The sequence below is a fragment of the Dendrobium catenatum genome, unplaced genomic scaffold (assembly GCF_001605985.2).
Source record: "Dendrobium catenatum unplaced genomic scaffold, ASM160598v2 fragScaff_scaffold_716, whole genome shotgun sequence".
Lineage (NCBI taxonomy): Eukaryota > Viridiplantae > Streptophyta > Magnoliopsida > Asparagales > Orchidaceae > Dendrobium > Dendrobium catenatum.
The window spans coordinates 20,394,421-20,415,619 of record NW_021319178.1 but is presented as its reverse complement, the minus strand read 5'-3'; the positions used below and the strand labels follow the sequence as shown (position 1 = coordinate 20,415,619).

At 36.4% G+C, this 21,199-nt stretch overlaps 2 protein-coding genes across 4 annotated transcripts in view; both read left to right on the top strand.

Annotated features, from left to right (window-relative positions):
* LOC110097228 overlaps positions 1–4,226 on the top strand; it is a 38,505-nt gene extending 34,279 nt beyond the window's left edge. For 2 of the 3 annotated variants that reach the window (XR_003701232.1, XR_003701231.1), the window contains exon 7: positions 2,427–4,226. The gene's annotated coding sequence lies outside the window, so the exon portion shown is untranslated. The remainder of the gene's footprint in view (positions 1–2,426) is intronic. The other variant, XR_003701230.1, reaches the window with a different exon arrangement.
* Positions 4,227–11,930: 7,704 nt separating this feature from the next.
* On the top strand, positions 11,931–13,963 carry LOC110097227 (uncharacterized GPI-anchored protein At4g28100). Its single transcript, XM_020823489.2, has 2 exons — positions 11,931–12,653; positions 13,414–13,963. The coding sequence occupies exons 1-2, from the start codon at positions 12,045–12,047 to the stop codon at positions 13,759–13,761; spliced, it is 957 nt and encodes a 318-aa protein (XP_020679148.1). The 5' UTR covers positions 11,931–12,044; the 3' UTR covers positions 13,762–13,963.
* The last annotated feature ends 7,236 nt before the right edge of the window (positions 13,964–21,199 follow it).

Sequence of the window (21,199 nt, the reverse complement as noted above, 5' to 3'; positions counted from 1 at the left end):
CAAGCCGCCCCCCTCTATTCCCTTTGAAATTCAATTGGATGGGGTGGGCCCCATATGTTTGGCTGAACGGATGAGAGGAGGTGGACCTGTAGGTGTATTGAGCTGGCCAACGGGCCAGCTCTACGTGAACCGGCGTAACAACTCTCCTGAATAATATGCTTTCACACGAAACCATAAAATTGCAGTGTTGCTCATCTTTCTATATGTGGTTCGGATTAGTCTTATACTCTTATTACAGATAAAGTGACTGCAACCTAAATAAAAGTTTATCTCAGGAACGATCCCCAAGCGCAATTTTGTTAAAAAAATAGGACCGACAAAATGAAGCAGAATTACTTGTGAATGCAATATTTTCAATACCTTTGTGGGGATAACAGTTTTTAAATTGTGAATTAGTACAAAATGTGGCTTGTTCTCTTATTGATAATTTGGGGTATAAAGAATAACTAAGGGTTCCTCTCAAAGCAACTTTATTTTGACTAGAACTTCTATTTATTAGAATTAGCTTTTCCCCTGCCTCTTTCTTCTTTGCTGCATATTGCTCTTTAATTAGTAGATGATTTATGTATTTTAATAGCTAATTTTCTTTCATCATTTTAACTATTTATGGCTGTTCTAGGTGAAATTAAACTTATTTTGAAGCATATGCAAGCATGGTAATTGCAATATTGATTACTCGTTTTTGTTACTAACTTGCCAAATATTAGTTTGGAACCTCGTTTTCTGAATTATGTATGAATCAAATTCCCAAAAGATTTCATTAAAATTTTCTGATAGTAAGCTGAGATTGTGTACATTGTAACATACTAATTCTTGATATATCAACAGATAGTGGGATCCGAAAATTTTGCGCCCCTAGCTTCTCTGCGCCAGCTGTTTTGGTCGTTTGTTTATGTGGGCGATGAGAGTTTTGATGAATTTAAGTTTCGGGATAAATTTTCAAAAGGCAGATTTGGTTTTAGATAAGTCATGGCAAGGATTTTATAATCTAAGTTCTAGTTTCCTGTAGGCACAAGTTGCTATAGTTAATTACCCATCTCGATAATGAGAGAGAACTTTCGATTAAGACTAGTCGTAAGATAGGTCGCATAGGTTGCAAACCCAGCGTATAATGGCAACAGTTTTAGGGTTTGAGTTTGAATTTGAATTTTGAAATTTATCACCATATACTTAAAACAAGTGATAGGGAAATAAAGACGAGCGCGATCAATATCCCATGGTTCCGTGTCCCAGGTTGTCATGGTCCTTGGTCTAGTTAGTCAAAGAAGGTAGTCGAACCAACCTGACAGAAGACACCTTATTGGCAGTCATGTGTTGCTTCGTCCAAGAATATTTTGCAGACGTGTGGTGGTCGTCTTTGTCTAAGGGGATACGTTTGAATCCACTTTAGCTGACAAAAAGGGCTTTGTGTCTATCGAATATACCATATGAATCATTACTTAAGGGTTTGACGCCGTTAGGGAATATTCGTGCTTTGGTCGGGCTGTAATTGTAGTATAATTATGCCATTTTGCAAAAAAATCACTTGATCAAAGTGCATGTGCCACATCCCTGTTGGTAAGAAACTATTTGAGGATGAATCTTAGTGATGCACCCTACATGACATCCGCTATTTATGAATTCAGGTTAATTTCAAATTTATCATCTCTGATAAACGGTTGCCAAAGGTAGATGGGTTTTAGTTTTATATTTTGGTTATTAGATTTTGAAATTTTTATAAGCTTTTGAGAATTGAGCCCTCCAGTTGAAATTTATTATCAACATGCCATCATCGGGGGGCCGTTAAAATCACTTATATATTTTTTTGTAGAAATTTGAGAGGCATTTTAAAAGTTTGGGATCCCTCCGGTTGAAATTTCCTGTCAACACAACCATTATCAGGGATTTCATAGGCAATTTCATTTTATTGGTTGAACATTGTCAACTCTGTCTATTTGCTGACAGAGGATCTGATTCCGTTATCAACTTTATGCTCTTAATAGTGAATTTTTCTTGTAATAGAACAAATATCTCAGTCTGTGCTCTGACCGTATATTTGTTTAACAGTTCCAGCAATGTCGACTCCTATCTATTCATATAGAAGGATCGAGTTTGATCTTAAGTTCATTTCTTAATCTGCATAGCATCCTCAGACATTGTGTGTGTGCATAGATCACGCTCATCGGGGCCCATGTAGGATGTGTTTCTAACATATAAATTGGAGCTATTAAAGACTTATTGCCTTCTGTCCGCTTATACAATTAGGTTACGGATCTAGTCGCATTGTGTAGCAGCGAGTCTCATTTCATCTTCCGCAAGTTGTTATTTTCTTTAATATTCAGCCTGCATTGGTATACTTCTTCCTGCAAATATGTTGTACGATACACCAGGGCCCCTCAACCAGTGCTCCATAATTTTTACTTCAAATTCTTTGCTTTTGTTTGCAGGTGAATTGTAGCTTTGTGCTATGGGTCACTCGTCGCTTCTTTGCAACAAGCTATTGTGCAATGCAAGCTTTTTGAATTTGTTTGTAGGTAGTGCGTCGTTAGTGGACAACCAATAGTCACCTGTTGTTGCATGCAAGCGGACTACATTCAGTGTATGTTTTGCTCATCAGCAGGTCATAGCGCTATGTTATAGGTCGCTCGTCGCTTCTTTCAAGCAACCTATCGTGCCATGCATGCTTTGTTGAATTCATTTGTAGGTAGTCAGGGACATTCAAAAATCACCCGATGTTGCGTATAGATGAACCATATTCAACGTGGATTTTTCAACATTACCCACAGGTGGGTTATAGCTCTGTGCTACGAGTCGCTCACTGCTTCTTGTAGACGAGCTGTCGTGCACTGATGAGTTTTATGTAGTTTCTCATAGATGCTTGCATTGATCACAAGCTCATTACTTCGTCTACATGTAGTGTATTGCACTGGTTGTAATCTCCTTTTGTTTGTGAAGAATCCATCATACTTACGGCAAGTCCACTATTGTTTCTTGTAGACAGGATCGTTGTATGCATTACAGGCCTTCTACCATTACCTACGGGCAAGTTGCTTTGCATGCAAATATTCTAGTGTTGCCCATAGGTATTTGCATTTGCAGAAGTTCTTTTGTATTTGTTGAATAGATCATATCATCCTCATCATTCGTAAGGAATGATCGTATTCATGTGCAAGTGAACCGACATTGATTGCAGGGATGCTCTAGCATTCATTTCATGCTATTTGTTATCATCCAGAGATATATAATATATGGTGAGCTTAAGTATTTTTTAGGGCTGTGAACAAGCCATTTAGTTCTACCATGCTCAAGTATGTTTATTTGTTTTAATTGTTGTTCATAAGGCTTTTGTAATTCAAGTATGATTTTTACTCCTTTCGAAATTTAAATTAATTAAAAATGAGAATAAAATCAATCCATGTAAGATTTGAGCAAGTTTCCATTCCACTTTCTCCTAAATCAAGGTGCCTCACCTGCACTGAAAAAAAATGGAAAAGGGCTTGATAAATAAACACCAAATGAGTTATTAAATAATCTGCTATCAAACAAATAATAGATGAGTACTTTAGGGGGCTATTTGTTAAATTACAAACAAATATGTTAAAAGAACGTAAACAAAATATTAGTTTATTTTCTATCTATTACCTTATTGCTTGTTATCTCATTTTCACTACTTAATGAAGTGCGCTTATGAGTTTTACACTCCAGTTTATTTGCTGAATTACGTGACCATGCAGTTTTTCTGTATTACTTGTGTTATCAAATCTCTTAAAATTTTTAGTATTTTTAATGTATTTTTAGTATCTTGCTCGATGTAAAGCAACCTAAAATAAGACACATAATCATATTTGTTTCAGAACTGACGATTGCTTTCTAATGTTTCATGGGAACTACTGCTGTATTCTGAAATGGAGTTTTTTCTTCCCCTCTGAAAATTGTTGCTAACTTTTCTATACTGTTCTTATTAATCTGCATTTATCATATTTCCATTTATGCGATGATAAGTTCAGATATGTGCTTGTTAAATTCAAAATTGGATTCAATGTTTACATTTTGTTTTTAGAAGTGTACAAACGGTTGTTTTTATTCCTAGCACCTTTCATTTAACAGAATAATATTGTGTAACTATTCCTACTCTATATTCATTTTGATTTAAATTTCATGGTATTTATTCCGCCAACATGGTACCATATAATTTTCCTGCAGATTTAGCCTTGTGAAAACATTCCATTCTAATGTATATATATCCCTTACTGTACATTTTGTTATTTCCAGGAAATATATTAGAAACTCATATATCAATAATGTTAGTTTGTGTGGAATTTGATTGTATCGATTAATTGGATTGTACTGTTACATTGGATCTTAGTTAAATTTGTCATGCTCATTGGGAGGTGTAGGTGCTTTGTAGCTTTTTTTTTTTTTTTTTTCGTACAACGCCTCAATGTTGTGTTCTTGAGCACCTAGTGTTGCAAAGTTTGTTGGGAGAAACGACAGAGATCTTAACGCCACATCGTTCTAAATTTAGCACCACAATACTGGCAGTCGGACTTGAGACTAAGTGTTGAGCATCACAGTGCTTCAAACTAGTGCCGCAACACTTTGAGGAGGACTAGACAGTTTTCTTTCTTGTTTTTCTTAAGAGTGGTGTCTCTTGTTGCTTTTAAAGCAGTTGGATAATCTTCTAGCATTTCTCTCTCTCCAAATGGTATAAACAAAAGCCCAAATCTTCAGCAAATTAAGGTGTAAGCTCCCAGAACTCGAATTGACGTTCCCAGATAAAAATTCCATAATCTAGCTTAAATTAGGCCTCAAGAGAAAGGTATTAAGGGAAGGAACAAGGCTAGTAATGATGCTAAATGTATAATCACACTTGAAGATCAGATGGGTGAAACTTTCCAAACCATTGTGACAGAAAATGCAGAAAGGATCCACCAGAACATTCCTCTTCCATAAGACATCATTTGTTTTCAACCCCCCAACAAAACAAAGCCAAGCATAAATAGAGAATTTAAGAGCAAAGTGCTTATGCCACACAAATTTACTCCATAAGGCCTCACCATCATGTTTGTGATAGTCTTGAATGAAATTACCAAACTTGTAAGAATCTGTAGAATCCCAAAGTAAGCAATTCCCTTGAACATTCGTTATGATAGGAATCGAGCAAATAAGGTTCTGTAAGTTCACAGAACAAAAATTTGGCAGGTTCCAATTAACATAGTCGTATAAAGCAGCCAGAGAAGCATTATCCGGGTAGAGAGATGTTGCTTACTCCTCTTTGCTTCTGTTTGCTCCTACTCTTTTAGGACAAACTATGAAATGAATTTCTATAGCCTTCAAGCCTAGTGTGTGCATGCCACATTTTTTTATGAAATACTCCTATCCAATTATTGAAGTTATTTTTAGTTTTTATTTGGAGGAAATCCTCATAGGGGCTTATGCATTTATTAAAAAAGAAATGTTACAAGTTCTTAAAATATTCGAAAGCTCACAAAAAAAATATAGCAATTGAAGCAAACTTAAGAGCTAAATGATCAAAACTATTAAAATAAAAAAGAAAGAAAAAGAAAAACAATAGAAAAACAAAACGAGCACCAGAAGCAGCTAGTAGCAACAAATCCATAGAAAGACGATCAAAACAACCACACCTGTAGGAAAAGAAGGAAGAAGCACCTGGAAGATTTTTGTTGCCATCACTAACCCCAATTAGGTTACAACATCAAGCATTGCCCAACATCCATAATAGTTTCATTATTCTCTATCAATTGTCGCTATCACCAACCGAAAGCATATGTTTAAGGACCACTAACATTTGATATGTGCTAAAAGGACCACCCAATTGCCTCTCTTTTAATGAGAAAAATATAGTTGAACACTTTTATTATTCATATATGTTTCATCAACATTAGACGTCCGTTGATCAATATTATTCAACACTCTTTGACCATCAATGTCAGATGATACCTAAGAAGGTTATAAAAATTTTTTACATCAAAAAAATCATAACCTGTAATGTTGGATGTCGACCATCATCATTTATAACTTTTGCCATCACCTACTACTATCTCGTGAGATAGTCTCCTACTAAAAAGTTGTACATTATATTTTCATCTATTTTTGTTGTAGGGAATGATGAATGATTGCAATCTTAAAGTTAGTGGATCTATTCCCATTAGGTAAGGCTATGATTTTTTTGATGTAAAAAATTTTTATAACTTTTAAACTTGTACAGCTTTGTCTATTTTGATCTATATATGTTACATTTTCAAACAAATTAAGGTGTAGTTCTTAAATTAAAATTTTGAAAATTGTATAATATTTGCTCATAATAATAATTAATATATCATTAAAAAAAATAATTTGCTCAAGCATGAATCTTGAGACACATTTTGATTGGAAACTTCCAAAATTAAATATGGATCCATTTGAACTTTGATTTCAAAGGTGAACCCAACAACACTAAATTCGATACAATCAGAGCCCAAATGGGTTTAAATGAAGGGTCCATAGTACATTTAGAGGATTCAAAGTATAAATTGGATAACCAAATGACATTCAAATGTGACATGCTTATAGACGAATCAAGTGGCCCAACAAGAAACCTGGGAACCTAAAATTGTCGAATTCTACATCGTTTTGGCACTCTAAGTCTTGATAAATGGTCTATTATCAAGGGAGTAGATATCAACCATCCTGTGGAAACACTCCTACCTCGTCCTTTATCTTTTCCCTATTCATTGGTCATGTCATTCCTAAAAATTATAAATAGCCTCTTATTTTTCACAAGAAGGTGAATAGGAAAAGATGAAAAAGAGGCTCTCTCATACTTTCACATGTCCTTCCTACCACTGTCGCCCGACTACGGTATTTCCAATCTCCGTTGCCCACCGACTACGGTCTCTTGAGCAACCATCATCTGATTACAATATTTCTGACCTCCGTCGCCCACCAACCACGGTCCTTTCGATCATCATCGCTCAATTATGGTCGTTTCGACCTCTGTCACCCGACTACTATCATTATGACCACCTTCATTCGACTACATTCCTTCCGACCTACATCGCTCGTCTACTATGATCCTACCGACCAAATGAACATGTCAATAGTTATTCTTTCAACTCCCACCATGTAATGCACTATATATGATGTATATTTGGTAAATCAAGCCAAGACCTTCCCTGCAAGGAAAGGCCTCATTTGTAATCAAATGCAAACATTAGTAGATTTTTCCTCCTTTTTTAAGGGTTTACTCGTAAAAATTTTGGTGTCTCTTATGAATGTTAAACCTTATCTTTTATCTATCCATGTACTAAATCTTCGTACATAACTAAGAAGCTAAATTATATCTCTCTCTACCGCGCATGAATATTTCAGGATGTAAAAATAATAATTATTAAAATATATGATAAAAAATGAACCAAACTATTTCCAATAATTTTTTATAATATTTAATTATTTAAATAAAAAATCATTAAATTATATGCACTATATTTGACCGAGACCATTGGTATGGAAGACAGCGATCAGGAGCAGGCTGTTGGAAAATTATGAGGAAAAACTCGACAAAACTTCTGCTTCTCATAACATTTTAATTTGTTTTATTCATTTTTAAATTAATTTTAAAAAACATTAAATTTTAGAAAAATATGCCCTTAAAAAGCCAACCCAAAAAGACCAAATCGCCCTGGGATTTGAGCCAGGCTTTAGGCAAGTGTGATTAGTTCTTTTATTAATTTGTATTATCAAAGTGCTATGGTAAGAATCTTCTTTCTTATTTGTCACCATCTGTTTCACAAAGCAAGACATTAAAAAATAAAAAAAAAAAGAAAAAGTTGCCACCAACGCTACACTGCCCCATGCTCATCAGCATTAGTGCATGTCCTTTTGCCTGTAGCTCTTACCTGATGGCAATAATCCTATTGTCTTATGCTCCTCCTGTGAATTCCAATGGGTTAATCGATCATTAAAGTAATAAATTAGCTAATGATTATCTTCTCGAGGTATAAATAAAGTGAAGCTTTCCATGTGAGAGCTCACGTCATTTGTCTCCCTTTCTTTACCTTTTTTTTCTCAATGATTTTAGGAAAAAAGGGAAGGATGATGACTCAATGAGGAGCCACCATCTCATGGAATAAAAAAGGGCCAAACTTTTGTTTGGAGCCTTATGAGTAATCGTAGTCCTTATTTGTTACAAGATTATTACTATACTCTTTTTATTATAACATGAATTTGCAAGATAAACATAAAAATGTTTTTAGTATGAATTTATTTCAACAATGGAACATTAATCTTATAGTTTTTTTTTTTTTGTGGGTGGAAATTAACCAACTATATTACAAATCACATCATTCTTCTTTTAAATTTTTAGTATGAGAAATAATTTATAATCAAAATTATTTATTTCTTTAGGAAAAAATTATTTTTTCTTAAGTTCTATCTAGTGAGACATTTTTTTTTGCTAAACTATTGCTGTATTGCATACTTTCTACTTCTAATGATCATGACATGCTTTCTAACTTCTAAAAATTATTCAATAAAGAAAATTTTCGGGGATGTTGATTTCTCTATTTTGATCTCACCACCAAAGTTTGGATTAAATAGATTAATTTGATTCGTATTTGATTGCTATATATTCACTAATTAAATTGTAGTTTGTTGAGCTAAGATTCATAATGTTATTATGTGATAGATAAACTTTCAGGGAAAGATGCACTCTTGTTTTTAATCATACTAATATCTACTATTTTTTAGATGAATTTATAAGCTAACAAGCTACCTGTATCTCAATTTTTTTCTCTTAATAGTTTTAAATTATATGAAAGATGTTATTCACACTTTATTAGTATGTATATGAACACAACCCAAAAAAAAATTTGTGTTAAGTTTTTAACTTTTAGATTAACTTTAAGATGTGTTAATATTTATATTTAATATCTCTAAAATTTATATAAAATAGATGCAAGATCTAGTTAATATTTAATCTGCTCATGTGATTTGAGTCGCTCATTCCCAAGTTTGAATACGAACATTTCTTGCCTTCTCCGACCGAGATGCCGTTCACAAGCCAAAAATAATCGGCTTATCCTCTCGCGATTCCCGGACCTCTCTGCCACACTGTTGTACTAATTGTATGTATATCACTGCTCTCAATAAACAATGTACTTGCAATTGATTTTGAACTCCAGGATTAGGTTGATTTTCATTTCATTTCCCTTTTACTAAGAAACATGCCGAGGAACTTGCAATTAAACATTTTTTATTACCACCAAACGGCCTGTGGCGTTGCATGAGAAGGCAATGAGAGCAGTGGCATTATACTACAAATAGTTGGTTTACTTGAGCAGAAAATTTTAATTCAGAAAAGATAAGGTGAAAAAAAAAAGGTCACGAGAAATTTCTTATTAAATTATTTATAAGTAATATACTATCATTATCATTTCTTTTCTCTTAACTTAAGATAATTAGATTGCTATAAATTTTAATGTAAGTATTATAAAAGTGAATGATGATCAAATTTTTATTATAGGATGTATGTCAATGCAAGAATTGATCTTCATAGTGAGAGAAGTAAAAGAGCGAGAAATCCTAGCTTTGGGAGCTCTAGTGAAGCCTTTGCTCCACCAATGACCGTGTCTTCTTTTCAATCCGAAGGCTAACTCCTCCAAGCCTCCAACTCCAACCACCTCAAAAATCATTACCCTATTATTAATAGGTTTGATCTAGTATATGCCAACATCTTAGAGAATGAATTGTCTAGATCGATCTTCTAATGATGAAGACTCGAGCCTATCACGTATTTGTTATTTTTCTTGATATATATTCATCGCCTCATGTTGACTACAACACATTAAAATTCTTTTAATTATCACCCATAGCCAATTAGCCATCTTCAATGGTTGATGTCTGTTACATTGGATTAACTCCTTTAATTATGTATGACATTATTTGTAATCCTTTGACTATGTTAATAAAACAATTTTAACATGCGAGTCTCCATATTTTTTCAATCTCATAGTTTTTCACAGTTTTTATATTGTATATTGCTTTAATCTTAGATGTGACATTACATGATATTCATACAACTTAACACATTAAATATTTCTATCATCATAAATTTTAAATATATAATATTAATTTTCATAATAATTTTATTATTCAATATTTGTACATCCCTTGAAAATTCAATTCATCAACATGAATCTTGATGCATTACATGTATTGAAAACTTTCAAAAATAAATTCAATTATATCCTAGGTAAAATTTCAACAAACTCATAATCAAACTGAAAGTCTCAAAACAAAGCTAATCCAAGAAAAGTAAAGGTGATACAATCTTAGTACAATTGAGCCCAAATTAAGTAGTTCAAGAAAGATTAAAAAATTTTGGACATTAATTGAATGATCAAACAATCTCCAAATATTATGTGTATAGTCAAAACCAACATGCAAATCCAACTAGCCTAAAAGATTTTAAAACACTTAAATACTATATGAATATTCTATGATTAAAAAATTAACATGGGTCATTTGATTTAGTGCTGTAGATATCAATGGACTTTCAAAATACTATAACTAGATACACGTTGTCCATATGAATAAACCATGAATTTGAGTTTAGGGAAGCCTTAAATATTTGAAGAACTCTAGAGCTCTACTTAATATTGGACGCCAACAATCACCACCATCATTTGATTATTGTCATCTGACCGCCATTACCTGATTGTCACTGTTTGACCATCATCGTCCATCATTATAATCCATCCATCAGCATATGACCGTTGTTAATCATTTGTCTTCTTCTATCCACCATCACTTTGTCATCATTGACTGATTGTCATTATCCATCCACCATCGCATGAATATCATCATCTTACCACCGCCATTTTATTATCATTCCCTATTTGTTATTGTTTAATTGTCGTTGTCTGACTAATATGGTTCGATCGTCGTCACCACCATTCCATTGTATTTCCATATTATTCCTCATATTTACAAAGCGTCAAATTTGTGTTGTATACTCTGTTGTCCTGTCTTCTCTGGCTGAGAGAAAGAGCATGCTCTTATAGCTTACATTCTGAATGATTTCATTTTAGGGGTTGTTTGTTTGGTGAAAAAAGAATGCAATATAAAATAAATTAAATGTAAAATAAATGTAGTGCAAAATAAATAGAGTGTAAAAGGAATGTAATGTAAAATAAATCATTTGAAGTTGTTTAAATGAGTGTAAAAAAATGCATGAGATTATTTTTTTGTTTTGTTTAAAATAAAATAAATATATGTAAAGTGAAAAAAGAATAGTGGTTGGTGGTCAGTGACAGTCGGTCGGCAAGGATGGTGGTGGCGGCGGGCGGGCTACAAGGATGGTGGTTTATGACTGGTGGCCGACGGCAAGCGGCGGTGATGGCCAATGGCAGGTGGCTGGCGGTGGTGGTTGATGCCGGACGATGGAGATGGTGGCCTGCCATTTTTGGTTGCGGAGGTGGCGGGCAGTCAGGCGGAGTCAATTGCAATGAATTTCTAATGTATCCGAAACTCTCCCAAATCTAAAGAATTACAAATATACAAAAAAAATGAACTAAATGGTGGATTTCAAATTCACTGAAATCTTCCACTGTATTTATTTTGCTTCAAATCAAATATCAATATTCTCAAAATTCATTCATTTGGAATACTTTAGATCTCTTTTGCAAAAAAATTAAGTTGCCCGTGTAAATTTATGATTTTTTTTTGTTTCAATATTTTCATTTAAAAACTCAAGTATCTTGTATTCTCTCTCTCTCTTTATATTTGTATGCGTTATATTTTTATTTTTTTTTATAAACTCATTTTATTGTCGTAAATTTATATATTTGAGAGGAAAAAAAAAAAAAACTTAATAGTCTCTCTTACCTCTGGTATATTCTGCGTAGCTGAACAAAATAAAAAAGTGTGAACGGTGGAAGTAAAAAGGCTAATAAGGTCCAAGCCATCCACTCCAATCACCCAGCTCTTTATCCCCCAAGATTCCCCTTTTCTTGAGTTCTTCCTCGTACTATCTCTTCAATCTTCTCCATCTCATCGAACCACAAATGCAATTCATCATTGCAGCCGCTCTTCTCGTCTTATTACCCCCCGCCACCGCCGGATACCCCTCTCCATCATCCACCGTACCTGCCTTTCCTCTCGCTGGCGGCAACCGCTCCGCCGCCGCTTCCGCCTGCCAGCTCGACCTATCTTCTGAGATGTTTGGCGGCGTCGAAGAAGCCTGCGGCCGCGGTCCAAACCTCGACCGCAGCCGCTGCTGCCCTGTTCTTGCAGCCTGGCTATTTGCTGCCCACGCCCGCTCCGCCCTCCAATTCCGACAGTCTTCGCCTCCGCCGGAGATGGCCGGAGACTCCCTCCCGATGATGCCAGAGACTGAGTCACAACAATGCGCTGAAGCGCTGCAGAACTCCCTCGCCGCGCGTGATATTAGCTTCCCTCGCCCTAACGCATCTTGTGATGCTGTGCTCTGTTTCTGCGGTATACGGTTACATGAAATGGGGTCGCTTTTTTGCCCGGCAGCCTTCAATATTTCCGGCGGCGGAGACGGTGATGGCGGTAGAGTCAGGCCCACCGCTGGAGTTCGCGCTCTGGAACGCGATTGCCGTAATGCATCGTACTCTGGATGTACACGATGCCTTGGTTCTCTAGAGAAGGTTGGTGACGATGATCTTCAAAATTGTGATTTTTTTTTTCTTGGGGATTTGACACACATTTGCTTGATTCGGAATAGAAATCTAGTTCTAAAATTGTTAACTTTTTATCGATTTTTTCATTATATTTGATTTTTAGCTATAGAAATTATGTAAACGTCTCCTTTATTTATTTATATATAAAATAAGTAAAAATAAAATAGTAATTGTTGAATAATTGTTCAACGCGACGCTCCCCAATAACATTTAACCAAATTGAAATTTATATATTTTTGGGTTTTTAAGTTCATTATTCATCACTGCTTCCTGAAGATCTGATTCTATTTGCAGAAACATTCTTACAGTTACAGGTAGAATCGTATTTAAGATCTGGTGGTTCATTTCCCGGCTTCACTTGTGAGTGGCATTAATGGCATTTATAATAAAGGAAAATTTTATTAAATCCATAAAGTTGTCGTTAATTCAGGGTTTTTATTTAATTTATATGTCTTAATTATCATTAATCTAATTGAGTAATGTTTTTGTGCGCAAAAAATGTTCATTTTTTAACGGAAAACATATTACATAATAATTTTGCTGATGAAATTAATGAAATGGCGAAGGTAATAGTACTATTAACTTTAATTTGGGATCTTTAGAATATACTTTATATTGATAAAATTCATCAAATTCGTCTGAAAATTTGCTCTCTATATTTTTTTTTTTCGTGAAAATCATATAATCTTTCTAAGAAAAAAGATTTGATCTTGTTTCAACTTGGCAGCTGAAGAGTGGGAACGGCGGAAGCGGCGGCGACGGGAAGAGGGAGGAGAAGATGATGGACAGAGACTGCCGGCTGATGGGGCTAACTTGGCTACTGGCGAGGAATAAGTCGACCTACATCCCAACGGTATCTGCCGTTTTGAGGGCGATTTTGTACAGCCCTCACCCGCCGACGCCGCCGTACCGATGCAGTCCAGATCAGGAGAACATGCCGCTCGCCGCCGACTCTGTCCAGTTTGATCGCGCCGCTGCGGCTTCCGGCCAGAGTGGGTCTGTTTCCCGTTTTGCCCCTGGTATCGCGGTTTATTTTCTGTTTTCCTTCATTGTAGCTGTTCACGTGGGACTGTAGGCGGAGTGTCTTTTTTGGTCCGTTGGGTGGTGATGTACATGTGATTGGATGTGTTTCTTTTTATTCGATGTGGCTGAACGTTGATTGAATGTGTACCGGAAAAAAAAATGTGTGAGTGATATATTTATGCAAAATGTTTTGTGCGGGATTTAAAATTTTTAGATTTATGTTAAGATTAATAATATATTGAAGAATTGCCGAATCAGAACAGAAAGGAAGAGAGAAGTGAATACACAGAGAGAAAATGTAAAGTCTTATTTTCTTGTCTCGTTACATTGTTACAGGTAGTGGTATATATAGCATTTGCCTAATTCATATTACACGTGGGCTGAAAGTATTGGTCAGCCGGTATACATACAGAATAGGCTAATTACAATTTATGCTCTGATAGCCCCCCGCAAACGAACGGATCTGAATTTGTTGATGTTGTTCAGACACCGATACCCTTTGTAATTGTCGGTGTAGCCAAGAAAGGTACAGGATACAGAATTCGGTTGGAGTTTGTTGTGGGAGTGGCTTGGCATGAGCGGGAAACATTCGCAGCCGAATGTTCGAAGGTGCAGGTAGTTTGGTTTTGTTTGAAACATAAGTTGAATAGGGGCAACGTGGTTAGTTGTTGGAGTAGGCATGCGATTGATTAAGTTGACCGCGGTGGCCACAACATCCAGCCATTAGGTAATAGGCATAGAGGCCGTGTGAAGCATGGTCCGTGCGGTTTCGATTATATGTCTGTGCTTCCGTTCTGCAAGCCCATTCTGCTCGAGGGTGTAGGGACAAGATAACTGGTGCTGAATGCCATTGTGCTTGAGAAAGTCGTCAAGCTCGTGATTAACATATTCCCGGCCACCGTCGGACCGAATGACTTGTATTTTCCTGTTTGTTTGTCGTTCAATGAACGTAATAAAGTTGATAAAAATTTTGGAAACATCAGACTTAAATGTAAATGGGAACATCCAACTAAACAGAGAAAAATCGTCTACTATAAGCAGGTAATAACGAAGTCCCTGATTTGAGGGAGCCGGGGAAGGGCCCCAAACGTCAGAGTGAAGTAAAGCTAGAGGAGTACAAGTTTTGTGAACAGAAGTAGGAAATACAAGCTTATGACTTTTACAATTATTACAATAACTACATGTTATTTTCTGAGATTTAATGTGTAAAGTCGGATTGTTCTGAGAAATTTTAGCAAGAATTCGGTGATGGGGGTGGCCCAATCGAGCGTGCCAGTTTGTTGAAGAAATGTGGACGACGGAAAGAGCCTTTTGAACTTGTCCGTGCTGCTTGATAGAAATCGGGTAGAGACCATCCTTACACGGTCCTTGAAGAAGAGTTTTGTGCGTCTGCAAATCCTTACAAGCAAAGCCATTAGGATCGAATGTAATAGAAAGATTATTGTCTCTGACGAGTTTGGAAATAGAGATTAAATTGTAAGATATAGATGGAATGTGTGAGACCTCGTTCCCTTACTGTCCCTCTCTGATTTGGATTTTTCCTCTCAGGATCGTCCAGGACGATTCTAGATCGTCCGGGCCGATCGGCACTGTAGAAAATATCGGCCTGCAGATAGTTCTGGGAGTCGTCCAGGCCGATCGTTTTTGGTCTGATCGTCCTGGGACGATGTGGCGATCGGCTGGGCCGATCCGACTAATGATATAAGAAAATCTGATCGTTTTGATGAGAGAGAAAATCATTTTTTAATAAAATATCTGATTTGAGGAGAGAGAAAGAGAAAGGAAAAATGAGGAAAAGCTTGGTTTTGGAGGCCGCGGAGCGCTTTTCGTCCGACGCTGCTGTTGGGAAAAGTGAAGATCTCGTGGTAAGGACTCCGAACCCTATTTCTGTTTTCAAAGATATTGAGTTTTGACCGAGTTATGATTTGTGTTGCGTTTTCGTAGTCTACTTTTCGACGTGATTTGGATTTGGCACAACTTTCACCGCACAACTTTTGATATGTTATAGATATGATTATTGCACACGATTTGACTGTATTCTACGAAGATTTTACCGGTCGGAATTGATTCTTCGCGATTTTAATCGAATAGAAAATTTTCAGGACTTGATTTGATTTGGGTTCTATAGAATGATAGTCTTGTATTGATGTTATGGACCTTCGTCTGTAATTTGGAAAGATTTGGAAATTGTGTCTTTTTGCAGGATTTTTGTGTAAATTTGACCGACTGCCGTTACGCTGCCCGATTTTCGTATGATTTCCGAATTTTCTGGAATTGATAGATTAGATTGATATGCTATTGATTATTGATATGATTGTTATAGATTGCATAATATTGATTATTGAACTGATTATTGATTGATTATTGATACTGGGAAACACGTATAGCCTGGTTGAACATTGGTTGGAGATAGATATTGACCTGTACAGGATGGTGGGCCGACGGGCTTTCCTTTAAACCATTGATCATTGATATAACGATTGGGAGTCATAAGGAGTTTATAGAAATGCCGACGGGCGAAAAGAGTGACGACTCTTATTGATAGAACCAATGTACGGATCTACAACAGCAATATGGATTCTACAACAGCAACATGACCAGTTGATTATACTTGTCCAGTATATAGTATTGAATTGCATGTTTACTGTATTGCTTTATGGATTCATTGTTTTATAGATTTCTGCTTTATCGACTTTGATCGGATTTACTAGTTCGTACGATTTCATTGATTTCACTGATTGATTGCTGTGCATCGACATTGAGCATTGATATAGAAATGGATGGATATAGATATTGCATTGATAGCATGGACATGAATAGTATAGAATCATTGATACTGTTGCCTATAGATTCATTGATTTCTGCTTATAGATTTATTGTTACTACTGCCTATGGATTTATTGATCTTGAGATTCACTGTTGTTACTGTTTCTGCACCGTATTGACTGCTGCATGGATTCATTGTTAGACTAAATTGAGATTTATCGTACTGCTTTCCTCGTTTGATTTCATTGAATAAATAGTATTGATTAGACCGCATTGATTTGATTTGATAGCGATTGATTTGACGGATTGATTGATTTCCTATTGTGTACGGATTTCTTCGAGATTGACATGGATTTATTGAGTTGATTTATCGATTCGCTTGCTGCTGCATTGACTGGCTTTATTGACTATTGAATTTTCGTACTGCATAGACTCATTGACCATTGACTGATTCAGATTGATAGATTGACATGCATATTGATAGCATCGCCGTGCTTTGATTTCAGTTATAGGTATTAGGTGACCTGCTGGGCTTTGTAAAGCTCATTATATGTGGTTGATATTTTCAGGTCAGGGCAAGGGAGCAGAAGATAGAAATTGATCCAGATCTTCAGGTTTTTGTCTTTTGATTGATAGTGATTCTTTTGTACTCAGGATAGATTTCAGAACTGGTGATTGTAGTGTAGTTCCTGAGTATTGTACATGACTTTTGAGATATGAATCGACTTGTATATTGATGTTTTAAATTTCATAGATGTTTGATAGACTGTTGCTTATTCCGAGGTTTTTAGTACTCTGGTAAATTGTTTGGAGAATTGATTGACATTCTTTCAAGTTAGATCTCGGGCATCACAGTTTGGTATCAGAGAGTGTTATTTGGAGAGAAATGGATTATTACCAGAGTTGTAGGTTTTGGATTGAGAGTTGGGGTAGATTGGGTTAGCTTTAAGGCATCATTGGCATACTCCTTGCATGTGCGTATTATGTCTGTTTTTGAATTGTGGCAGCGGTGAAACGATATGGATCCTCCGCAGAATCCAGTGTACCAAATGAGCAACACAGCGCAGCTCAGTGCCTTCAGAGAGTATGATGGCAGTTGGGCTATGCGCATGCACATCGTTATGGGGGATGCCCAGAGCAAGATGAGTGGAGCAAGGAAGAAGAGTAGACAGACTTTGCAGATGTTCCACAAGCTGAAGCCTCGTTGTTTTTAAAGGAGCTGTGGGACCACAGGGCTGCTGAGGATTGGATCTGAGAGTAGAAAAGATTTTTGACAGCAAGCAGTTGTTCCGGGAAATAGAAAGGTCATTAGGCTGTGTTCTATTTGAAAGGAGAAGGAGAGATGGTGGATTGGACAGAGAGAGAGAAATTCAGGGAGACCAATGATGAGATCACCCTTGGAGATGATGTTTCACTAGGCAGTGTTTAGGATGGGGTTTTGTACCACGTCAGTAGCGACAGATGCAGGAAGCTTTCATGAGATTTGGGCAAGGCGCCAGTCAGTGATGGAGTGCAGGCGGTTTACTGCTCTTGCGAGGTACGGCTGCTCATCTGATTCCTACGCGAGGAGAATGTTATAGATTTCCTGCATCGATTGAACAGAGATGGGCATCCACTAAGTACTTTTTCCGGATCCATGAGTTTTTCTGAGCTAGTGGAGCGAGCTCGATTGATGAGGATTGATTTGGGAACGCGTACTGGAGGTAGAGGATACCAGAAGGAAGGAGAGCATGAGGTCGACGAGATGATTATTATAGAGAAGAGATGAGAGAAGAGAGCAGGTATGAGGGTTCGAGGAATCTGCATCAGGATCTGCATCGCGATCTGCAATCGGTAGTATGTCTGGATAGTTCTGGAGCGTGATTCATGTGGTAGACGACAATGCAGGTGGGTGCTACCTGTTGAAGGGAACAGTGCTTTCACTGGTGGAACAGCAGGGGCAAGAGCAGCAGATTTGGTCCTCAGAAAGGATTGGGTGGAAGGACTGATTCTGTTTGCACGGGTACAGGACAGCAGAGGACTGTTTGGCTCAAGAAAAAGGTGAGGGGCCTACAGTGAGAGAATCAGCAACCAGGATTGGATGATAGAAGCTGTCACGGGTCAAGAGGGAAGAAGACAGTTTTGCGCACGACCTCTATCACTTCCTCCAGTGGTGCACGCATCTACAGTCTACAGAAGTTTAACCTGTGAGGATCAGCACGACAGAAGGTTCTACTGGTAAGATAGATTTTGACTAATCGATTGATATTGACATATGAAACATTGCATATTGACATTTGATTGATTGCATTGTGTGGTGGTGGATTTCAACGAGTTTTGATTTTCGATTCGATTCGATTCGATTTGAGTTTTGATTAGCGGATTTTGCTTTGTATGATTTTGCAATTCGATCCTTAAGAGGAATGTCGAGGAGACATTTTTTTTAGTGGGTAGATTGTAAACCTTCAAAAAAAAAAGCTGATTTTTTATTAGTGGCAGTTTCGTCTGTCGAAACTGGATTTAGTACTGCGCTGAAGATTTGTGAAAGAACTTGCTTTTTGTCTGTACGAACCTGGAGCAATCGGACGATTCCGTCTGTACGAATCTGTCCAAAGAGAAGTCGCCCGGGACGAATTTGGATTTCGTCTGTAAGAAATTTTGTCCAGAACCATCGTAAGGAATTTGGATCGTCCAGGACGATCAGTGTTTAATTAAATATCGGATTTGAGCTATTTTGGATTCATTTTGGAGAGAGGAAAAGGCAAGAAGAGAATAGAGAAGGAAGAGAAGAAGGAAGCTTGGTTTTTGAGGCCAGGAAGCGTTTTTTCGTCGCGACGCTGTTAGAAGATTTGTTTGTCTCGGCTGTAAGGATTCGCGAACCTTTTCATGTTTTCGAAGATTTTTGTAATTTTGATCGAGTTGTGCAACTGTTTTTGTGTTTTTTGTGTCGAACTTTTTGACTTATTTTTGTATTGAACGACTTTTCACCGCACAACTTTTTAGTATGTTATAGATATGAATAATTGTACACGATTTGAGTATTTTTCTGCGATGATTTTCAACCGGTCGGAATTGATTTCTACGCTGGATTTTAATTAAATTAGAATTATCAAAGGATTTGATTTGATTTGGATTCATACGATTGATGTCTTGCATTGATGCCCGTGGTTTATTCTGTTGTAATTTGGAGAAATTCAGAATTTGTCTTTTTTGCAGGATTTCTTGTGTAAATTCGATAGACTACTGTTCTCTGGCCCGTTTTCGTACGATTTCTGATTTTCCGAAATTGATAAGATTAGATTTAGATATGCTTAGATTATTGATTAATTGCTATACGTTGCTTTTAAATATTGTTATTAAACTGATTTTGATTGGATTATTGATACTGGAACACACGTATAACTGGTTGCACATATGGTTGGAGATTGTATTGACCTGTAAGGATGTGGGCGCGACGGGCTTTGCTTTAACATTGATTCATTGATATATCATGGGAGTCATAAGGAGTTTATAAAATGCCGAGGGCGAAAAGAGTGAGACTTTTATGATAGAACCAATGTATGCTGATATTACAACAGAATATGGATTCTAAAAGCTACATAGCAGTTGATTGTACTTGTCAGTATATAGTATTGAATTGCATGTTATGTATTGGATTTGGATCAGTCGTGTTTTATAGATCTGTTTATGACTTGATGGTTTACTAGAGTGTACGATTTCATTGATTTTCATGACTTGATTGCTGTGTAATTGACATTGAGTCATTGATTAGATGTTGGATGAATAGTTTGTATTGTAGCATGGAGGTTGAGTCCTTGTGCTATTAGATTATTGATTTCTGCTTATAGATTTTATTGTTATATGCCTATGGATTTTTTTATTTATTATATTTTTGGATTTCCCCAAACTTGTTTTTTTGTTTACTGTTTCTGCAACCGTATTGACTGCTTCTATGGATTTCATTGTTGACTAAATTGAGATTTACTCGTTACTGGCTTTCTTTTGATTTTCATTGAATAATAGTATTGATTAGACCGGATTGATTTTGATTTGATAGGCGATTTGGTTTGACGGATTGATGATTTTCCTATTGCGTACGAATTTCTTTGAGATTGCATTTGATTTATTGATGTTGATTTATCGATTCGCTTGCTCTTTTGCATTGTTGACTGGCTTTATTGATATTGATTTTGTACTGGCATAGACTCTTGACCATTGATGATCAGATTGTGATTGACTATGTTCATATTGATTCGATGCGTGCTTTGATTTCATGTTATAGGTATTTAGGTGACCTGCTGGGGTTCTCTTTGTAAAGCATGATTATATGTGGTTGATATTTTTTCAGGTTCAGCGGCGCTCGGGAGCAGGAGATAGGAATTGTACCAGATTTCAGGTTTTTGTTTTTGATCGGATAGTGATTTCTTTTGTTCCTCAGGACAAGATAGATTTCTCTACTTGTATTGATAGTTTTAGTTCTGAGTATTAGTATATTGATGGTTTTTAGATATGAATCGATCTTGAATATTGATGTTTGAATTTTAATAAGATGTTTGATAGATTGCTTATTGATAGGTTGTTTGATACTCTGGTAAATTGTTTGGTGGATTGATTTTGACATTCGTTTGCCAAGGTCGGGGCATACATCTTTTATGCTGAAGTTACACTGTCTGAGCCGATTCTCTCAGTTCTTTTCTTGGTGTATAATAAAATGGTTAGATAGCACATTCTAAAGGGCAAATGAT

Coding starts and splice junctions, on each gene's coding strand:
- LOC110097227 (XM_020823489.2), top strand. CDS start 12,045: ATGCAATTCATCATTGCAGCCGCTCTTCTCGTCTTATTACCCCCCGCC. Junction 12,654..13,413: donor GCCTTGGTTCTCTAGAGAAG/GTTGGTGACGAT, acceptor TCAACTTGGCAG/CTGAAGAGTGGGAACGGCGG.